Genomic DNA, 22,236 nt, shown 5'->3' with positions numbered 1-22,236 from the left:
CTTGCTAATAATAATCATTTCCCGCTGACTCTGTGGCTTATATTATGTAATAGTTGTGAACAGTTCTACCACACTGGATACTGATGAATATGGCAACCAAGACTAATATATAAAAAAGCAATTTTTTATTTTGTATGATATTTTAAAGAAAAGGCATTTGCATTTAAACCCCCTATATCAGCATTTTTGAATTTCTTTCTGCTTTTACAGCCAGCATCATGCTCCAAATGCCTCAATATTTATTCTTCTGAACACAGAACAAATTATCTAGTCATGATCTCTAAGCTCTTTGTAAGATCCACTTGGCTGCAGCATTTCCTATATTATAACAGGGACTACTTTTCAAAAAGAAACCTTTGGTCATAAAGTACCATTGGACACAAAAGTGTATTTCTGCATATAATCGGCTACTTGAGTTGCATGTAAACTAGCATTATTACTTAATGTGTTGATTTTTTTTCATTCCATGATTCAGAAAAGTTTGGAAGGTCTTTGTGATAAAATTCTACTACTTGAAAATGATTAAATGAACTTGCAAAATCAGGAGTCTCTGTTTTCCTAAAAGTGGTTACAAGCTTTTAAATTGGATCTTAAAGTTTTCTTGATCAAGCTGAAGATGCAGAATAAAATGTTTTTCTTTGGCAGTGAATTATGAGTTCAAGCTACAACTGTTACTGTATTGGAGTTTTTACCAGTGAAGTGCACCCGTCTTGTTTAGCAAAACTAAAAGTAACTATGATGAATGAATAAAATCTTTCTTATTTTGATTTCATTAATGTAAATTGAAAGTGTATTTCCCATTAAGCCATGCAGATAAGCCCCTCGTATAATTTAGGAAAGCACAGTTTGTTTGTGCACTTTTTTTTGCTAGTTCATTTTAATTCCAAGTTATTTTAATCCTGAAAAGTGACCAAAGCAACATTGTGGAAACATTTCAGAAATTAATTTGAATCATAGATTCATATCTGTGGATTTTAAATCGAGCATGCTCAAAATATGTTTTAGATGTATTTCTTTTACGTGGATTAAATTTATGTTTTCGCTGTATCTTGAAAGTATACATTTCTAGCTTATTAATACATTCTGATGGTTAATTCCCTTTTTAGTAAATCAGAAATAGTGTCATGAGACAAAATTGTGAAGGAAGGTTGTCTTTCTGTGTAAATGGGTTTCATTAATCAATTGGCTACCTTTCAGAATTTATAAAATAGTTTGGATAACTCCTATTTACTGAAGCTAGAAAACTAGGGAGGTGAGGTACAGAAATGATTTTTACCAATAGTGACATGGAAATCTTCAGTTCAACTAGACATTTGGAAAACTGAAAAGTACCAATATCTAAATAAAAATGATACATATTATGCAACCTCTTAGTGTCAATAGTGACTCTTTTATCTTTGAGTCAAAAGATCATTGGTTCAAGCTTCAGTCCAGAGCCTTAAAAACTCTTGATCTATCTTGATTATTCAGTACTGTGTTATTGCAGTATTGTCCTCTTTCAGATCTGATGCCTCAGGTGATTTATTTTTAAAATTCCCTGTGAAAGGCAAAATCTCTCCATATCCTGGCTGAAACCTGACTTTCAACCAAATGTGAAAATAAATTATTGGTTAGTTACCTATTATTCCTGTGGGATTGTGCTGTACATTAATTGAATCGTCAGAGCTGACCTACTAAGTTTCTCCAGCAATTATGTGTATTTACACTAATTGAATGTTTTCATACCATTAATTACAATTATAAGTGGCTTTTCACATTGATGGCTTTGAGCTTCCATGATGTTATGAATGCCATTTTATTAAATTTTTTACATGCTCCAGACAAAATTGCTCTTTGAAATTTTAACTTTTTGCACATTTTAATATAGTACAACATAAACTAATGTAACCCCAGTGAAGTTTGCAGGAATAGTTTGCATATCTATTCTAAACTGAATATATTTCTGAAAGTAAGTCCTACTTGTCAGAATGAAACATTTCTATGCTGGAAATGGAATAATCACACATACTCAAATGTTTTTTTTTAAAGTCATCTGATCTTTGCTCCAATGGTGCTCCTTAACTCTAAATTCAGAGCAACCCCACCATAGGAGATGTTTATCATGTGGCCAATATATATTTTCATTCATACAGTACAGGCCATTTAGCCCAACTCTTCCCTGTCAGCATAGGGCATTCTGGAGCAGATATTTGAGTGAAACACAAGAGGCTGCAGATGCTGTGATTGTAGTAACACACCAAAATGCTGGACGAACTCAGCCAGTCTTTTCAGCATCTCTTTCTTTCTTTGGCTTGGCTTCGTGGACGAAGATTTATGGAGGGTTATGTCCACGTCTGCTGCAGGCTCGTTGGTGACTGACAAGTCCGATGCGGGACAGGCAGACACGGTTGCAGCGGTTGCAAGGGAAAATTGGTTGGTTGGGTGTTGGGTTTTTCCTCCTTTGTCTTTTGTCAGTGAGGTGGGCACTGCGGTCTTCTTCAAATGAGATTGCTGCCCGCCGAACTGTGAAGGCGCCAAGATGCACGGTTGGAGACGAGATCAGCCCACTGGCGGTGGTCAATGTGGCAGGCACCAAGAGATTTCTTTAAGCAGTTCTTGTACCTCTTTGGTGCACCTCTGTCTCAGTGGCCAGTGGAGAGCTCTCCATAGAACACGATCTTGGGAAGGGGATGGTCCTCCATTCTGGAGACGTGACCCACCCAGCGCATCTTCAGCATCTAAAGAAGTTACAAAGATGTATTGCTCAGAATTCAAACAATGGGGGAGGAATCCAGACCAACAAAAGGTGTTAATTGAATATGATAAGGGACACTGAAAATTTATCATGTCTGTGTGAAAGGAGAGACGACAGGGGAAGAAAGGGGTGGGGGCCAGAAAAGTCTATATTAATGCCATCTAGTTTGAAGGTTGCCCAGTCGGAAGAGGAGGTGTTGTTGACCAGATGTTTGCCTGTATTTGATCCATATCTTTCTAAGTTGTTCCTATTCATACACTGGTCCAGATTTATTTTGTATGTTATAATTGTACACATTTCTATAGTTTCCTCTGGCAGGTTGGCTCAATGGAAGAGCAACCCAGCCAGTCCTTCTCCATATCCTTCTGTCTAAATTTGCTCTTCTAGTAATTTTTCCCTTGACAATGACACAATAGAATCTGCCTTCAATAATGTCCTCCTCATAATTAATGGATCATTCTGCTTCCTAAATACTTGCCTAAAAATAATTTTGTCATGTCACTTTAGTCATTCACGTTGATTGCATGTATTTTGGATTTGGAATCTAGACCCAATAGAGAGTTTCTCTTTATTATTTCCGACATGATTTTAATTTCCTGACAAGAGCCTCAATATGCCTCATCAACCAGAATTGCCTAAAATTGCTAGCCTTGCCATTTTAACAGAAACATTCTATCCTTGAAAGCTTGCTATTTCACGTTTAAAAGCTTCCCACTTGCCTGCAAACAGTCATTTTCTTCTTTCTGCTTCCAACATTGTATTTTTTTTTTCTCTCTGTTGCTAATAAAAGTAATTTTCTACATGGTAAGGTAGATGTGACAATGGCTGGTCCACTAATTTTATTAGCTGCACCCCAACTGTTTTGAGAGAAATGATAAAGTTCTAAATGGATGTCGAGAAGACAGATAATTTGGCTGTGTGCCAATGAAAGTATATTTTAAGATTCTTGAGCACATTGTAATGTTTCTTTTGTTTTTGACAGGTCGATACCCCACTTAATTTGAAGCATCCCCATGATTTGGTGGTGTTTATGAGGCAAGAAGCTACAGTTGACTATCTCAAAGAATTGGAAGTAGGTTAAAAAACCATCTTTTCATCCACTATGTATAAGCTGAGGGAAAATTAATGTGGCGGAGGGTGGGAGGGGAGAAGGAAAGCTTAAGAAAACATCTATAAGAAGAGATTACTGTCTTTGAAAGAGTAGAAACAAAGCAAATGATCTGATTAGCAAACTGAAGAACCTTGTATATGTATCCATCTCAACTCTTAATAAAAATGATCATCAACATTTCCAGAGGAAAAAAGAGTTAATTTATCAGATTAATGATCTTGCATCAAAATGATGAAAAAGTAAAAGAAAATTGGTTCTGATGAAAGATCATACACTTGCATTGCTAACTCAGTTTCTCTCTCAGAATATCCTTTCTGACTTGCTATGTACAGTAAAGCTCTGATAATCAACCCTCTGATTATTTTGTTTTGCAAATCCTGATAGTTTGGCATCTGGCATTTTAATTATTAGCTTTGTTCTTGTATAATTCTTTGTAAGTTAGCTTTTATTTCTGGCATGAATTTTGTAAATCAGTCAATGACAACTGATGCCAAAAATCTTTAAGGAAATTTTTTTTTTTCTTTTCAGATTTCAGATATTACACATTTTCAAATAAAAAGTAAATTGCAGTTTCAAGGTCGGCCGTTATTTAATTTTTGAACGTTGCAATCAGATTTTTTTTTAACTTTCTGATATAATTTATATTTTGCTGTTAATTGCCAACAATCTTAAACCACATCCATCATTTAAAAAGAATCTTTCTGAGGAAATGTAAAATAATTTCTGGACAGTTTTCATTGTTTAAAAAGTAAACTGCAAATTATTACTAATCATTCACCTTCTCTGTACACAGAAACATCTAGTAGCTCAAAAAATTCATATAGAAGAAAATGAAGATCGGGACACCGGTTTGGAACAGAGACATTATAAAGAAGATTCCGACTGCATTAAAGCTAAAGTGCCTCTTGGGGACCTTGACCTTTATGATGGAACGTATATTTCTTTGGAGAGCAAGGATATCAGGTTTTTTTTAATAAAATGTTTTGTGTTTCGTTACAGTCTCTTAAAGCAGTTCATTTGTCAGATAGGAAGGCAATCTGTCCCCAAGTTGCAAATGATCAGATAAGGTTTAAGTACTAACTTGCATTGACTGGTATTCGAGATCTTTTTCTGTGCTCAATGCAGTAATAACGATCATAAATGAGTAAAGATCAAATCTTGAAATTAATATGCAGATTGCACTTTATAGGAGTCCCTGGTTAGTCGACATTTACTTAACGATCTTCAGTCATGAAAATTTATTTAGTTTAATTTGTCACTTGCACATTACACATTTGTGAAAACTAATAAGATGCAAAAATCTTATGGATGTAGTTAATGGGAGGTGTCTGAAATAAAAAAAATATTTAAATTGGGGGGAAAGTATGTCTTGATTATCTACTTTTCCATCAGCCAACAACAGCCATTGAATACATGAGTGATAATTTCAGCTTGTATTTTTCAGCTTGTCAAAGCAAATACAGTTGCTTTTGATCTCTGCCCCCTTTCAGGGTAAAGATTTTCTAACTTCAGACTTTTTTGCCATCCAAGGTTTTGCTTCAGAGCTGACCTTGCAATGGGAGTGACCATTTTTCCTCATAGAACAAGATAGTATTAATTCATGAAAGAGTTATTCATAAAATTGTACTGCTCAGAAACAGATCATTTTCCATGCCAACCATGATGCCCATCTATGCTTATCCACGGTTCATTATCATTGAAATGGTCCTCAATTGTCCTCCTATAGGCTGCTTTAGCATTCCTGATACCTCTCCTCAAGTTGACTCTAGCCACACTATAACCAGACCTAAAGCAATTATTACAGTGCAATGAAACTCGGAAAAGTGCAAAACATTGCGATTTGGTGGACAACTTGGGTGTCATGCACAAGATGGCCCTGTTTCAATGGCTATAAAATTCTAATCCATAATCACCTCTTCTGGGAAAAACATAACTCCACATTTAAAGGTTTTCTTTTACCTGTATCCTCTAGTTTTAGATGAAGCTGCCTTGAGAAAAAAGTTTATCGTTTCCCATGATTATCTTTAAGAGTCTATAAGGTCTTTTACGTTCCATTTGAGAATTTGTACAATCTTTGAAGTGAAATAATTGCATTTTAGGATTGTTAAAGCTGAATGATAGATAAAAAATACTTCTATTTTGGAACTGGATACTTTTTAAACTGCTGATTGCAATTCAAATATTTTTAAAATATTCCATTTGACATCAAGTTAAATGGGATATTCAATTAAATAAAATTTGGACAATGCCCAAATGTTGAGTACTGATTGTCCCATCCTAAGGTCTTTTTTAAAAAGTGGTTGGTTCATTAGTTTTCATATTCAAAAATTCCTTAAATTTGGTGAAATTTTCATTCATTTGGAAAATAATCAATATAACTATTTTTTTTTTTAAAAAGGTACAGAAAACCAGTCAGTTTGCTTAACCATGGCAGAGAAAATCTTGGCAGCTACTTTTTTAAAAACATGCTTACTGTGCAATTAATTCAGTATTGTGAAAGGAATATCATATTTGACCACTTTATTGGAGTTCTTTGAAGAAGTGGCATGTTCTGTGGGTAAAACGAAATCAGTTGAAATATTGTACTTGAATCCCATGGACATTTAATAAGATGCTGTTGCAAAGATATTGCAGAAAATAAAACTTCATGGTTTAGGAGGCAATGTATTGGTGTGGTTAGGATATTATCTGGTTAACAGGAAATGTGGAGTGAGTATAAATGTGTCACTTTATGGTAGGCAACTGGAAAATTGGTGCTGGAATGTAACATATGCAATTCACACAAATGACCCAGTTGAAGGGATCAAAGATTTGGTTATTAAAATTTGCAGATAATGCAAAGATGGATAAAGTAAATTGGGAGGTGGAGATAAGGAGGCTTTGAAGGGATATAGAGTGAGTGGGCAAAGACGGTAAATTAAGTAGCATAGATAAATGAGAAATTGTTCATTTTGATAAGAAAAATGAAGAAGACGTCTAAGTAAGTTGCAGAGTTTGACATGCAGACTAATTTAGTTTAAAAGACTGACCAGGAATGGGTGAGTTGCATTATGAGGAAAGGTTAAATGGATAGGCTTTTGTGCAGTAAGATTTTAAAGAGACAGGTGACTTGATTGAAAGATACAAGATATTAAGATCTTAACTGGGAGGGGAGATGTGAAGATGTTTCCTTTGGTGAAATCATCTTCAACTTGGGTTTGCTGTTTTAATTAAGGAGTAATGAATTTAAGACCAATCGTTTTTTTTTCTCTCAGAATATGTACTTTTGGAACTCTGGTTCCACCTTTTAAGGAAGAGAGCCTTTGAATATATTGATTAAGACAGGAGGTAATGCATATTTGATAAAGGGATTGTTGGGAAGAAGTAGCATGTGGAGTTAAGGTTGCCAACAGATCAGCCATGATCTTACTGACTGGTAAGGCAGGCTTAAGAGGCCAAATTACTTATTAATTCTCCTAACTTGTATGTTGATATGTAATTCTGTTAGTGTTTTTTTCTCAGAGGCATGTTGAACTAGTTAGTGATTTCAATGCTTTGTTCATAGTCGTGCACCTGAAGAGTTCTTGCACACTGAATTGATCTCAAGGTTTTTTTCAATCCCACCAAGTCTGAACTGCTCAACTTCTGTGTGTTTTTTTTCCTCTGTCTTTTCTCATGACAATCACACACATGTAAACTGGGTGGAAAATGTATTTATCGATCTACCCCTAGTACACAAAATTTACAGTTTATTTTTGTATACTTTGTAAGAATCTGAAATGGTGCCAGGTTTGGACATGGGAGCTTGTGGATCGCTACTAAACAAATGACAAGATATCAATTTCTATACTTGCTAAAATGGTTGTCATTTTTTAATGTACTGTATATATTGTTGCAGCTTTTTTAAAGGTGTACGGTTTCATAAATTATTCTTTTCTTTTAGCCCTGAAGAGTACATTGATACAAAGACCCCATTACCTCCAGACCTAGAAATACCAGATTGTACAAAAATAATGGAACTTCCGTTTAGTATTCATGCCTTTCAGCACTTAAGGGTAAATTCTTTTCTTTTAAAACAAATGGAAAAGTGTGGAGATGTGATTTTTTTTTAAAAATAAAATTCCAGATACCTCCAAAGAAAAATTATATCATTTGTGATAATTGTTTTTCACTGAAGATATTAAAGATTGAAGGTTTTTGCTGGGCAGATGTTGGCAGGAGTTGGAATTTTTTTGGTAAGGATGGAAAGATGTTCAAGATGTAAAATTCAGGATACAAGTGTTAAGCTATATATATATATATATATATATATATAGATAAAAGATTTGATATGCATATTTAAAACCATATTTTATTCTCTGAAGAAAAAAAAATTAGAGTTCCATGGAAGCAAGTGTCTAGGTGTTTTTGGCAACTTAATTTAATGGTTCAAATATGTCAGAAAAGATTAAACAATTATTTATATATATATATATATATATATATATATATATATTATCTATTGAGAACATTTTAATCTGGTTTTATCTATTTACACTTCCACGTAGTTCTTTAGGGCTAAATGCACAATGCTATATTTTTTTTCCCTTGTGATTTGATTTAAAATCAATCGCGTCAGGAGAATTAAAAACTGCTTTTTCTTGTTGCAAGATACTGACATAATTTTTTTTAAACTGCTCCACGTTATTAGTGAATATTGTTTATACCTATAAGTGATATCACTCTGAGTGTATAAATTCATTCTTTTTATTGTATAGCTTTTTATAAAGTTGTTATGTGGTAAAACTTCACTATTTATGGGAGTCCTCTGTATCGTTATTGGTTTATTGAAAACTTTACAAACTGTTTTAAATCTAATAGAGCAAATTTAATTTGTGGAAAATAGCAGCATTTTTGATACTTCCAAGTTTGGGATTTGAAAATTAAAATGATGAGTAATAAAAAATGTGTTCCAGGGTATCCAAGAACGAATTAACCTCACAGCACCAGTATTATCAAAAGACGATCCTATCTTCATCAGCTTATCAAGAAGATTAGGTAGAAGTATTGAAGAAATAGGGCATAGAATTAATGCAGCTTTGCAGAAGGTATAACTTTATTTTAATATTTAATTAACTATTTGTTAAATAAACTGGTTGCAGAACAAATGCATTTAAAATGGTGTGTGTGTGTGTGGTAACATGTCCAGATGTTATGGGGGTTAATGCAGCGACGTGGTTCATTGTAATGAATTAAAGAACAATTGGATTTGTCTCATTACCGTATTTTTACAATTCATTTTTTTATCCAATTTGCTTTTGAAAGTTGTTAGTGAATTTGCTTTATCACATTTTCATGCAGTGGAAATTAGACTGGCACCAAGTGCATTTTTGGAAATCGCCCTTTTTTCCAGCATGTTCAGTCTCTATCTCTGGTTAGTGGCTCTACTCCCTCTGGAAACATTTTGTCATGTTGTTGCCAACACACCTCTTAATTTTGAATGGCATTATCATTTTTTCCTCTCCTTCTCTGAGAACAAGCAACCTTTCCTAGTCTCTCCATTTAAATGCTTTATCCATGATTTCATTCTTAGAAATCATCTTTTTTTAAAATAATTAGTAAAACGATTAAAGGAGAGATTTAGGAGAAACTTGTTCACTAGGGGTATGGCCATAGAAATGAACCCCAAGTGAAAAGACATAAAAGGCAGAAAGCCTCACATTATTTATGAATTTGGATATATTTTAAAATTGTTGTAATCTGCAAACCTGTGAACTTAAAAAAGATGGAAAGTGTGACTAGGCCAACTAGCTGTTTTCCAGCCAATGAAGCCACGTGGTCCTTTTCAGTCATTAATTTACTTTCTACTACTCCGAACTAAGAGGTCAATCAAACTATAGATCACCCCCGTGTTACAGATGTTTGGGTTGCAAAAATGCGCCCTTGCATGATTCACAAAACACCCCACAAAATTTGAGATGCAGAATGAAATTCATTCTCATGGAATTTGTGATTGGTGGGGGACGGGGGGTGGGGTCATCACTTTGTCAACTGGTGTTTCTTGACACATGCACAGCTGGCACAGCTTCACATTGCACAAAATTGTGATATCAACTTTTAGAGCCATGCATTCCCACCTGTATTTAGATTTGATTTGCATGTAAGACATCCATATGCTCATTATTATTCCATTTTCAAAATAGAAATTATTTTATAAAAATGATGTATCAGTAGAGTGAACCATATTATGATAGAATACATCCCTTGCCTTTCCACAGCCTAGCATCAGATGTCCGTTTATGATGTGGGTACGCCATTGAATAAATTTTAAAGAATTGCAAAAAACCTTTACTAATAACTTGGTCATAAATGAGTTGTTGAAGTCGTAAAGTACCTTGATTTGGAATGGCTAAAATGTCATTTGAAAATACCTGTTTGAATATTGGGTTATTTCTCCTTTAATCTGTTTTTTATTTTAATTGAAGATTACTAGTGGAACATTTGTTTCTTAAAAAAATGCTTTCCTTTACGTTTATTGAAGCGTTTAAAGCAGTGATTCCCAACCTTTTTCTTTCCAATCACATACCACTTTAAGTATTCCCTATGCCATAGGTGCTCTGTGGGTGGAAAGAAAAAGTTTGAAAACTACTGTTTTAGTTGCACCTAATTGACTTGTTATGTGCACGGTTTTACAACTCCAAAGGAAATGGGCCAATGACAATTTGTCTTGAGCAAAATATTTCAGTAATAAATGGGTCTAGAGCAGTGCTTCTCAACCTTCCCTTCCCACTTACATACCACCTTAAGCAATCCCTTACTAATCACAGAGCACCAATAGCATTGGGATTACTTAAAGTGGTATATGAGTGGAAAGAAAAAGGTTGGGAACCACTGTTTTAAAGCATCATTGTTTTCTGAACATTGTGCATCAAACATTTCTCTTCAGTTACAGTGTTGTGCAGAGTTCTTAAAAAAAATATGTCCATGGCAACTAAATTTCTACTGTACACTGAACTTGAACTGAATGACCATGCATCTCAAAACAATTATATAATCTGTCATTTGAATGCACCATCAAATTATTACACCATTTCCAAATATTCTGCCCAAATGTCATCAAGCTTAATTTCTTCAACACTTTTCCTTGAATTTGTACAGGTACACAATCCTTTATCCAGACATCTAAAATCCGGAAAGCTCCAAAAACTGGCATTTTTTTCCTGGTGCTGGTACAGTGGAGGGAGAGAGACAGCAGCACAACTCAGGTGGACGGGGGAGAAAGAGAGACAGAATCGTGACTCGGGCTGGGTAGGCAGAGAAACAGCAGCATGACTAGGTTGGGCGGGAGTGTGGGAGAGACAGCAGCGCGACTCGGGCAGGGGGTGGAGAGAGAGGCAACAACGCGACTCGGGTGGGCAGGGGGCTGAGAGAGACGGCAGCGCGACTCGGGTGGGCAGGGGGCTGAGAGACGGCAGCGCAACTCGGGTGGGCAGGGGGCTGAGAGAGACGGCAGCACGACTCGGGTGGGCAGGGGGCTGAGAGAGGCGGCAGCGCAACTCAGGTGGGCAGGGCGACTCGGGTGGGCGAGGGGGAGTGAAACGCCAGCGTGACTGGAAGGGGGTAGATACGGCAGCACAGTTCAGGTGGGCTTAAATCTGGGGCAGCTGGCTTTTGTTCTGAAATCCGGAAAAATCCAAAATTCAGAACACGCTGTCTGTCCCCCAAGGGCTCCAGATAAAGGATTGTGTACCTGTACATTAAAAACTACATTTTCCAGAATTCAAACCACTGTCAAAAAACAGCCTCATGCAACTGGAAAATAAATAGGTAAAAATTATGAACATTTAAAATTGGCACCCCCCCAGCGGTCAGTTCGCCAATCACACAACACGCACTTTCAAGCAATTGGAAAATTCACTTATCCAGCATTGACCAATTCTTCATTAGTGCTGGGATCCCGGGGTTTTACTATTTTTAGAATTAGTTGTTATTTTGTAACTTTGCAGTGGTCAGTAGAGATAACACTTAAATATTTTTCAATATTTGCATCCTCTTATTGTGCATGCCAGTATATGGTATATTTCAGATGACGAGATTTATGCAAAACAGGAATCTTTTTTTCTGTTGCAGTTAATCTAACAACTAATGCTGTTTCAATTATTGAATTGCTTTTTCTTAGAACACATCTTCATGGGTGTTGTATAATTTGGCTTCCTTTTATTGGAGGATGAAAAATGAGCCATACCAGGTGGTAGAATGTGTTATTCGGGCACTACACTTTTCTCCACGGTAAGCTTCCAGATAAGTGAGATAAAGGTTCTGTTAATGAAGTGCACAGTATGCCCCAACTTCATTTCTCATTCAATCGACATGACAGAGGAAGCAATGACAACTTGCTTGTCTCATTTGTTCTCTGTAGAATGTAAATAGTAGAGTTTATTTTCATGCTCAGCAGCCCAAAATCCATAAAATACACCCAAAAGTGTTCAGGAGGCAAAATCTTCATCGTCCAATGTTATTGCATGTAAATTTCAATGATGCAACATAAACAATGTGGCATGGTTGGGGTTTGGTACTGCAAATGGATTGAAGGCCAGTTATCACATCAAAGAGGGGTCTTTCCAGGGAATGAAGGAAATAACTGTGCAGTCCCCAATGATCAGTTGTTGCACCTCCATAATTTACTATTTCAAGATTCCTTCATTGTTGTAATAATACACAATGTAAAAATACAACTTTCTCCTGCAGTAAAGGCACTCAAACAGGCACCACTAGCCTCATCCAGCCCCCCAACAGAAAGAGAAACAAAAAAAAATCCCTTCAGTGTCTCTGAATTCACCTCTAGCACTTATGCAGCATGTTCATTTGTAAGGTTGTAGGTTGTATTAAGATGTACCCACATGTAAGGGCGGGGGGGGAGGAAACATTCTTACAGGATAATGAGGCAGACATTTACAACTAAAGAGCACGGGAATTTTTTCTCATAAAATTGTCTCTCCCAAAGGATTGAAAAGCATTAGATGTATTTAACTAGGATACAAATACATTTTTTTGAAAAGTCAAGGAATTGAAGGTGCCTGGCATTGACCCCAGGGACAGATCAACTTCGGGCTTATTGAATAGTAGTGCGGGCTCGAGGAGCCAGGTGGCCCACTTCTGCTCTTATTTTGTGTTCTTGTCCATTCCACATACTTGGAGGTTCTTTTATTTTTGGTCATTGGCTGAATTTTACTGACGATGTTGAACTTTAATATTCTGTATTAGATATTCTTGTTTAGCTTAGATAAAATCAACTGTACTGATTTAATTGTGTACTCAAGCATTGGAGCGTGCTTTATTTTAGAAATAGTTATTCTACCTGTACCAGGAGAAAAATGCACTCTACTCCACTAAAAGAATGTAGGAGAGAGATGCAAAGGTACACAGTGTTGCCATCATAAAGGAATGTTTAAGAAGATAGAGCAAGAAATAATGTGTTTAAACTTAGGCCATAAGGAATAGATCATTTGGCCCATCAAGCCTGCTCCACCGTTAGAATCACAGCTGATGTATTCTTTGAGCACCATTTTTCCTGCCTTCTCCCCATAACCTTTGATGCTCTTACTTGAGACTTTTAGTGTGTTCCCCACCATTTGACTGAAAAAAAAAATAGAATTATTATTCCCCATTGTTGAAAGGGATGAAATGTTATGGTTGTGCAAAGCCATGAGCCTATCACACTATTTTAGCCTTGGCATTTAGGGCTGTACTACAATTGGAATCTTAAGAACTTAAGCATGGCAGATTTATAAAACTGCCCTCTTCTAAATCAAGCTGAATGTAAAGATCATTATTCAGACCTATCAAAACAAATTATGTTTGTGCATACTTTCATTGGACACAATCATCCAGGACTTTATATTTAAGAAAATTTATATTCCTAATTGCAAGCAGCAACTGTCTGTATGATTTTAATTTTGTCTTCTAAAAAACTGTGTGACAAAATTTGTTGACTGAATCCATTTATTAATGTTATGCTATTTTGCATTGACTAAGTTAAGTTGATTCCTCGTGCACTTTCTTTAACAGACAGCATAAAGATGTAGCATTGATGAATTTGGCCAACGTTTTGCACCGAGCCCATTTTTCCGCAGATGCAGCCATATTGGTTCATGCTGCACTTGATGTATCCACTGACTTTCTTACAAGTCATTATACTCTTGGAAATATTTATGCTGTAAGTACGCTGGAAATCTTTAACAATTTGATTTCCATTCATTTCTGATATTATATGAAAGCAAATTGTAAGAGAAATATTACTGCATTAGTATGGACTTTTTTTTCCAATGGAATTGATCATTATTTTTGAAGCTGTCCATTAAGTATCCACTACAAAATCTGGTTGATCGTGCATAACTTGGAATCATTATTTGTTGTGTCACCACAAAATTCTCTGCCCTATCATTTAAAATAGATTTTGTTGGTGCAGAAGTTGAAATATCTATGGCACTCTTAGGCTGCAAGAACAATTGGGTACATGTATAAAAATGATTTGGAAAACCACAAGTATACTTTCAAGTGTGTTTCCTTTTTTCACATTTTGTTGGCTTTGCTGGCTGGATGTTGGTTTGCGTGTACAATTTGATAATACAATTCGAGCCAGCAGTCAATGAAGTAAGAAAATGGAACTGAAGAAAAATGTTGCATTCTGATCTTGTTTCATCTTGAATGTGTGAGTTCTTAGACAACACGGATGAAGGAAAAGGTTATTTAAAGTTGTTGTAAAAAGCACCAAGAGGCAAGCCATGCGACTGCAAGCCTGCATTACAGATCTTGCATACTCTGTGTCAGCCCTTGCTGGCAGCCAAGTATAATCAGATGAGAGCTATAATCCTTAAGACATTGCTAGTTGCTTTGCAACTATGATCACTATCGTTACAGATTTAACTGCAGTTAGGTGTTTTCTAGTTTTCCCAAGTCTGTTTCACAACAAGATAGAAGAAAGAAGTATTACGAGCTCCTTTTTCATTTCATGAGAGTATCTCTTTAAGGGCTAGTACTGGCTTCAACCATTCACAGCTGTGGAGATGCTGGGTGGCAACATCTAGAAAGACTATACCCAAAGTTGATACTTTGGAGGAAGTGAAAGAACATTTTGTTGGTTTATCCAGGGACACAGATGGTGAGAGAATCATGTGAGCGGAACACTGAAGGAAACAGCATTGATTATTGACCACCAGCCATTTCATGGAACACTGAGATGGAGTCTGTGTGAAATGGACAGTTTGTCTGATTCTCCCTGTTGGGAATTATTGAACCACTTTGGCTCACCCATACCTGGGTTGTGGAAGCATCATGGAAGTGGCATATTTTGTTTCCCCTACGCAAGGAAAAGGGAATTGTGACAACCGTTCATCTGAAAGGATATTTCTCAGCAAGAAATTCAACAAGGATTGTGAATTTTCACCAGTCTGGTCACTCAGTCTCTCCCACCTCCTTTGTGATTACTTCTAGACATTAGTTTAAGAGCCTAGGTTTCCACACAGGAACTTTAAGACTGAACATTGGAAAGACTTTCCAGAATTGTACCTAAGCTGCAATGGTTTGGGCCACACGCACACCACACACACACCTCACGCATGTACACACGTATATTAGTGCATAGTTGGGGTTAATTAATTGTGTCATTAGTAGTTATTAATAAATATATTGTTTTAAAAGAAAACAAAAATAGTGTATTGGTGACTTTCTATTGCTACTGGTCTGCGATGTTACAAAGCTAATTTATTACATCAACTTTTTTATCTGGTCTCTGAATACTTTCCATGAAGATATTACAGTGTCAGCTACCCAGGTTCAATTCTGGCACTGTGAGGAGTTTGCATATTCTTCCTGTGTCTGACATGGGCTTCCTCTGAGTGCTCCAGTTTCCTCCCACCATCCAATATGTTTTTGGATATAATTGGATAGCATGTATTTTAATGGCTGGAATTGGCTTCTCCTGTGCTGTAAATAAAGTTTTTTAATATACCAAGACAGAAAAAAGTACTTTGCAAAGTTTGATAGAATCCTACACTGGTTGTGAAAGAAATTGATGAGCTGATTTGCTTTGAATTGTACTGCTGAAGAAAACCGGGCATGTTACTTTTAAATTGGACTCCATTTTCATTTTGAGACATTGAAAATGGAAATTTTTCATTAGGGAAAGGTCGTCTTTGTCCATTGAAGTTGTGTCATGGTTCACTGTCAACTACTTGCATGATTTAATGCAGACAATGTGTTCATTTCTCCATTCCAGTTTCTCCTCTTTCGCCCCCACCCCCCCCCCCCCACCTCGCCTCATCCAATATATCCTCCTTTCACAGTTGAATAATACAAATGTCTTCCAGAGGAACATAATAGGAGGTAATATGTACTCTTGCTTCCCAATTTTATTCAAAGTCTTGACTCAGAAATAATTTTCACACGATACTTCCTATCATCACTCATCACTGAAAGAATTCCTCTGGGCCTTGTCCTCGACAATAACTGCCCTTCCATCCTAAGGTTATAAATGGGCATAATTACACAATGTTCAATTCCATTTCGAAGTCCTCAGCCATGAATCAGTCCACGTCTGCATACAGCAAGATTTAAACAACACAGGCAAGCAAGAATTTTTCAAAAATTGCATGTACTAGAAATTTAAAATAAAAACAAATACTGGAGATACTCAGGCCATAGGACATTAAAAGAGAAACCATTAATGTTTTAGAACCAGGCCCTCATTATACTTGTGTAAATACCAATAAACTCTTTGTCATCAGAGGTAAGAAACAGAGAAAGGTGGCAGAGAAAGTGGGGGAGGGTGATGGATGAGTGGAAGAAAATTCCACCCAACCCACCACCTCCATCACTTTTTCAACTACTTAGACTAACTTATTTTTTTTCTCAGTTCTTATGAAAGGCCCAGAATCTGAAAGCGTTAACTGATTCTCTTTCTGCTGACCTGAATTTTTCCAATGACACCTGTTTTCACTTAATATTCTGGCAAGGGGTCTTAAATGACAAGTAACATTTTCCAGCAGCTATCTCCACCTCTCTTTGACATGCGATGACATTACCATCACAGGGAAGCTCCACTAAAGCAGCCATATAAATTCTGGTGTGGGTGAGAGCTGGGTGTCCTGCAACAAGTGGCTTGTCTCCTAAAGCCTCAAAGCCTTTCCATCCCTCCAAGGCATGTCAGCAGTATCATGGATTACTATGCAATCATCTGGATGAAGACAACTCCAACAGCACTCAATGTGCACATCCTTAATTGGTTGCCACCGCATCCACATACATTCTATCTACAATGTTTGACATCTATGCAAAATGCTGGTGTTTACTCCACGAGGTGACTCAGCCACACCTCCCAAATCTCTGATCTCTATCGCAACGAATATGAAGAGTAGCAAGAGAACAGGAACAAGCCACCAGGTGGAGATTCCCTTCCAAATCATTTCCTGTCCATGTGCTAAAATATATTGCCATTTCTTCACTGGTATTGAGTCTATATCTGAGAGTACACTGCTCACAAAATTGTGAGATGATCTTTATCGAGGACTTTAGAAGATCATAAACCTATCTTACCACCACCAGCCAAGGTCTTAGAGTGACATCCATATCTACAAAGTGAATTAAATTCATGCTTATGAAATTCATGGTCCAAATATCTGATTTAGATGTCATTAATAAAACCACAAAGCACTATAAGGTCAGCACTTTTAACTGTCTGCTTAATGATTGTTCAGTCAGCAAATCTTTTGGGGAAAGATCAGTATACAATGACAGCCTGTACGATGGAGGGAAGGAGAATTCTAAATAAAGAATGGGTGAGGGGGGAGGGGGGTGGAATAAACAGCATCCAGAATTTTTTTTTAAATGTTGGAACATTCAGAGATGTAGGAGTTCTGAAATATTTACAGTATTTTCATTAAGGTATATGGATATAGCTTGCACCTAGAGAAGGTATTACCTGTAGTGTGTTTCCAGAGAACTCTTGGAGAATTTTTTTGTGTGGGTTTTGTGTGACTTGCACGTTATGACTTCTATATAACAGATTTGATAAAAGTCACAGATTAGGTGGTTAGGTAGGAAGATTCAGTTGATAAAACACTGCTGAGTTGTTACACTATCATAAATGATACACATTGCAGCCATGAGACACAAATGGTGAATGGTGTTAATATTTCAGGTGTTTGAGAATGTTCAAGATATTTAAAGCTGTGCTTAATTTTGAATGAAATTTTGTTTTTTTTTCTTTCCCAGATGTTGGGAGAGTATAACCATTCAGTATTGTGCTATGATCAGGCATTGCTTATTAGGCCTGGCTTTGAACATGCAATGAAAAGGAAGCATGCAGTCCTTTGCCAACAAAAGCTGGAGCAAAAATTGGAGGCACAGCACAGGTATGGTAAGAAGGAGAAATACAGATTCTTGCATTTGTGCCATAAAATATAATATAATTTCTTTCAATGAGTACTTTTGTTTATTTTTCTCAGTCTTTATCCAGTTCCCTTTTAAAGGCCACTGATTCACTCCGATCATTTTTTTTGATGGTTGCAATCAGATCGAAAGTTATTTTTGTCATGCCATAATGAATGTCACTAATTTCAATTAATGATAATCTTTCAGTTTTCTAGCAATTGTACTTTAATGATGTGTTTAAAATTGAAGGGCAAAAGCACTATTCCCAATCCTCCTAAGATAATCTTGTAAGTAGGATAGCGTGGTTAGGATAGGAGTTGGTGCAACACTATTACAGTGCCCGTGACCCAGGTTCGAATCTGGTGCTGTCGGCAAGGAGTTTGTGCATTTTCCCCATATCTGCGTTGGATTCCTCCAGATGCTCCAGTGTCATCCCACCCACCAAAACGTATTGGGTTTGAAGGTTAATTGGAGTATTTGGGCTCATGGGCAAGAAGGGCCTGTTAGCGTGTTGTATCTCTTTTTTTAAAAAAAAAGAAAATTTAAAAGCATAGATTCAATTAAAAATGTTAATATGGACCAACCATATTTGTCTGAGTCACAACTTCACCCCATTTACACTTTTACCTTTGCATGTTAGATCTATTACGTTGTTTCATATATTTAGATCACTGCAACGGACATTAAATGAACTGAAGGAGTATCAGAAGCAACATGATAATTATTTGAGACAACAGGAATTGTTGGAAAAACACAAAGTCATGCAAGATGAGCAGCTGCTGAGAAACATAATCCATGAAACACAAATGGCTAAAGAGATACAGCGAGGTAAATTCCATTTTTTTTTTGCATTATGAAACATTTTTGTGAACAACGTGCTATCAACAAATCCATTCTGTTCATAATTCCTTTCTTGGAATGTGGTTGTCAATGACAAAGCAATTAATGCCTTGAAGAAGGGACAGTAAGCCACCATTTTGACTCTGCTCTTGTATAGGGAGTTCCAATGTTGATTTAGTAATGGAGATGTATGTCCAAATCAACATGTTATGAGATGTGAAAGGGGTCTTGTAGGTGAGGATGTATTCATTGCATCTACTTCCTTGGTCTTCAAAACTCAGAGGTTTCCTTGACACAACATTGCCTAAGCATGCATTTTGAACTTGCTTTCAAACTCTCTCTTCAAATGCCTCTGGGTACAAGTTGTAAAACAACTTGGTCACTTTTCTTATTGTCATCCCCGATAGTTAAGATCAGATACTTCGGGCCAACGATATCTGCAACGAGCATGACTCCAAATTAAATTGAAATTCTGCTGCTTTCATGTGATGCCTTTCCTTCTGCTCCCTATATATTCATTTATTACATTGTGAAGGAAGCATTTCAGAATTAGTGGAAGTTTAAACAAAGCAACATCTTGAAGCCTTTTGAAATTTTGATTGTCTTTTGAAATAATTTTGAAGAATAATGCCACCTGAGATCATTTAATATACATTTGTGTATGTATGTCTGTTTGTTTGTCTGTTTCCCATGCAAATCAATATGGACCACTAGAAATGTCCAAGGAGGTTCAGTAGGGGTAACATTTGATGCTGAGTGTTATGACCACATTGAATTTAACATTTAAGGTCATATGAAGTTCAAAAATTCCCCCCAAAAATTGAACTTGCACCAGGGTCACCTCAATTAGTCACAGTGCTGTGCATCAGTGTACATTCAGAATAAAAACCAGTGGCCAAAACCACTTCAATATGCACCCAAAAAAGCAAAGGAACACTGCCAGAAGCTCTTCACAAGCCCGTAGAGCTAGACAAAGGAGAAAGCAAGAGACAACAGAGGAACATCAGTCACCTCACTGTGGTCAACAACTGAGAGTTTTATTTCCTGAGTAGCACCAGATATCCTGCCAGCTAACAATTAAGAGAGATTAAAGTGCTACAGCAAAAGCACATTTTGTTTTTGAATCTTTATCAAATAGGTGTGAATATATTATCTAATTGCCTGCTTTGTCATAATAGCTAATAAACTTATCCCAAAGCCAACATGTAGTTAATTTTCAGAAAACACGAGATGAAAAATGTAGATAACCTGTTTAAAATAAAATATGATGCTTCATAATGTAAGATCAGTAAAGTTATTCAATGGTGAAATAAAAATTAGGTCAGATTTTGTTTTAATTTTCAAGGAAACTATCAAATCTGTCGTTGGATTAACAAACAGCAAATTTTATACTGCCAGTGGGACCGTCCTGTGCGCTACACCAGAGGAAATCTATTTGACACAGTTGAACATGTACAGGTATAAAATTATAATTTTAAGGAATTTGTTGATGCAATTTGTATTAGTACTGTGCTTAATATTTGTGTTGTGTCCCCAGACTCATGTATATATTATAGATGTATTGATGACAGTGCTGCTCCACTGGAAACCTGGCACAAACTCTTGGTTTTTCCACTGTAATGAAACACACATGGTTGGTGGAGAGGTTGTATGAGGAGGAGTAATGGGGAGGCCAACACTGTGCAGTCACTGAGAGGTGGAGCTCAAGGATGAACTATTACAGTGTGAGCTATTACAGTGAAATGAGGGTACCTGCTTCATGTCATGAAATCACTCTCTCTCTCTCTCTCTCTCTCTCTCTCTCTCTCTCTCTCTCTCTCTTCCCCTCCCATGCACTGAAGGCCTTGAACATTGAATCTTTGAAATTTCACACTTCAAAAAAAAATTGCCATTGCTTTGATCACCTGGTGTAATAGCTACTTGTATGGTGTTAAAGTTATTTAAATATTTGAGCAATTTAGGATAATTGTCTCTATTAAGTATGTTATGAGTAAATATTTTTTACTGTTTTGGTTTCGTATAACTGCATTGTCATTTGAGATTTGGTCATTATAAACTGTTCTAAGATTGATCTGCAGAAGTTATGCTTTAACTACACTTGTTTGAGGTTGGTTTAAAAAAACTTATACTGTATTACATTGAAATGCTTGTTAATCAATACTATTGGTGAATCTTTGGCAAGAGTAGTTATACAACTAAAGCAAATGTTGCCATTTCAAAATTTATTTCCTGCATTATCCATTTAAAATTTGTTTATTTTGAAATTAGACATTTATGGATGTCATTAACGATTTGGGTGTTTGTACTGGTGAAAAGCATTTAATAACATCATAATGGTCACATACTTTTTAATTCATTTAGAGTGACCAAAACTTATTATGATCATTATTTTTGCATAAAGGTTTAGTTCCTTTGTATGATTTGTTAATTAATCCCTCTTGACTGTCACGAATGGTATGAATCAATCCCTAATGAGGTCACGTGTTAATAACTCATTCCAATTGTATTTATTCCCATCTTGTTTAGTCCTGGTTCTAATTCACATAAACTAATTTCCACCAAGCTTTCCTTTTTTTTTCACTTTTGTAAAGTTCTCACTTGGCACCTTTTCTACAAAACTCCTCTGAATTTGATTACTCAGAGGGGAACTGCAATTGATAATATTATTTTGGAATATTACATTAGCTCAATATTTTTGCTTTTATTGTAAATAGTAAAAGAGTGTCTATTGCATCTTTTAGTTTGGTGATGATAGTTCTACCTCCAATATGATGCCTGTTGAGATGAGATTTACAACAAACGTGACGTGGAACAGTCTGAAGCAGCAGTATCCATCACCGCTGGCAAGTCGATCTGTGTTGAACATATGGGGAAAGGATTTCTCAAATTATAGTGTAAGTAGAAGAGGGGAAACCTAAAACGTGTTTTCCTTTCTCCCCTTATCAGATACTTACATTTATTTTTAATTTTATTTTATTAAATTTAGACATGTAGCACGGTAGCCAGGCATTTCAGCTCACGAGTCTGTGCTGCCCCATTAACTTACATCCCTGGTATGTTTTGAATGCTAGGAGGAAACCGGACCCCCCAGGGAAAATGCACACAGACATGTGGAAAATGTACAAACTCCTTACAGACAGCGCGGGATTCAAACCCTGGTCCT

At 36.3% G+C, this 22,236-nt stretch overlaps 1 protein-coding gene across 3 annotated transcripts in view; it reads left to right on the top strand.

Annotated features, from left to right (window-relative positions):
• The window catches only part of ttc17 (tetratricopeptide repeat domain 17), a 77,816-nt gene that overhangs the window by 6,454 nt on the left and 49,126 nt on the right, over positions 1-22,236 (top strand). For all 3 annotated transcript variants that reach the window (XM_069905839.1, XM_069905824.1, XM_069905831.1), the window contains exons 2-11: positions 3,717-3,806; positions 4,639-4,808; positions 7,768-7,879; positions 8,780-8,911; positions 11,983-12,092; positions 13,872-14,019; positions 18,075-18,214; positions 18,901-19,061; positions 20,419-20,531; positions 21,815-21,967. In XM_069905839.1, coding sequence (XP_069761940.1) covers positions 3,717-3,806; positions 4,639-4,808; positions 7,768-7,879; positions 8,780-8,911; positions 11,983-12,092; positions 13,872-14,019; positions 18,075-18,214; positions 18,901-19,061; positions 20,419-20,531; positions 21,815-21,967 — 1,329 coding nt within the window. The remainder of the gene's footprint in view (positions 1-3,716; positions 3,807-4,638; positions 4,809-7,767; positions 7,880-8,779; positions 8,912-11,982; positions 12,093-13,871; positions 14,020-18,074; positions 18,215-18,900; positions 19,062-20,418; positions 20,532-21,814; positions 21,968-22,236) is intronic.

This window comes from Narcine bancroftii, chromosome 1 (assembly GCF_036971445.1).
Source record: "Narcine bancroftii isolate sNarBan1 chromosome 1, sNarBan1.hap1, whole genome shotgun sequence".
In the NCBI taxonomy this organism is placed as follows: domain Eukaryota; kingdom Metazoa; phylum Chordata; class Chondrichthyes; order Torpediniformes; family Narcinidae; genus Narcine; species Narcine bancroftii.
This window is presented reverse-complemented; position numbering and strand designations above follow the sequence as displayed.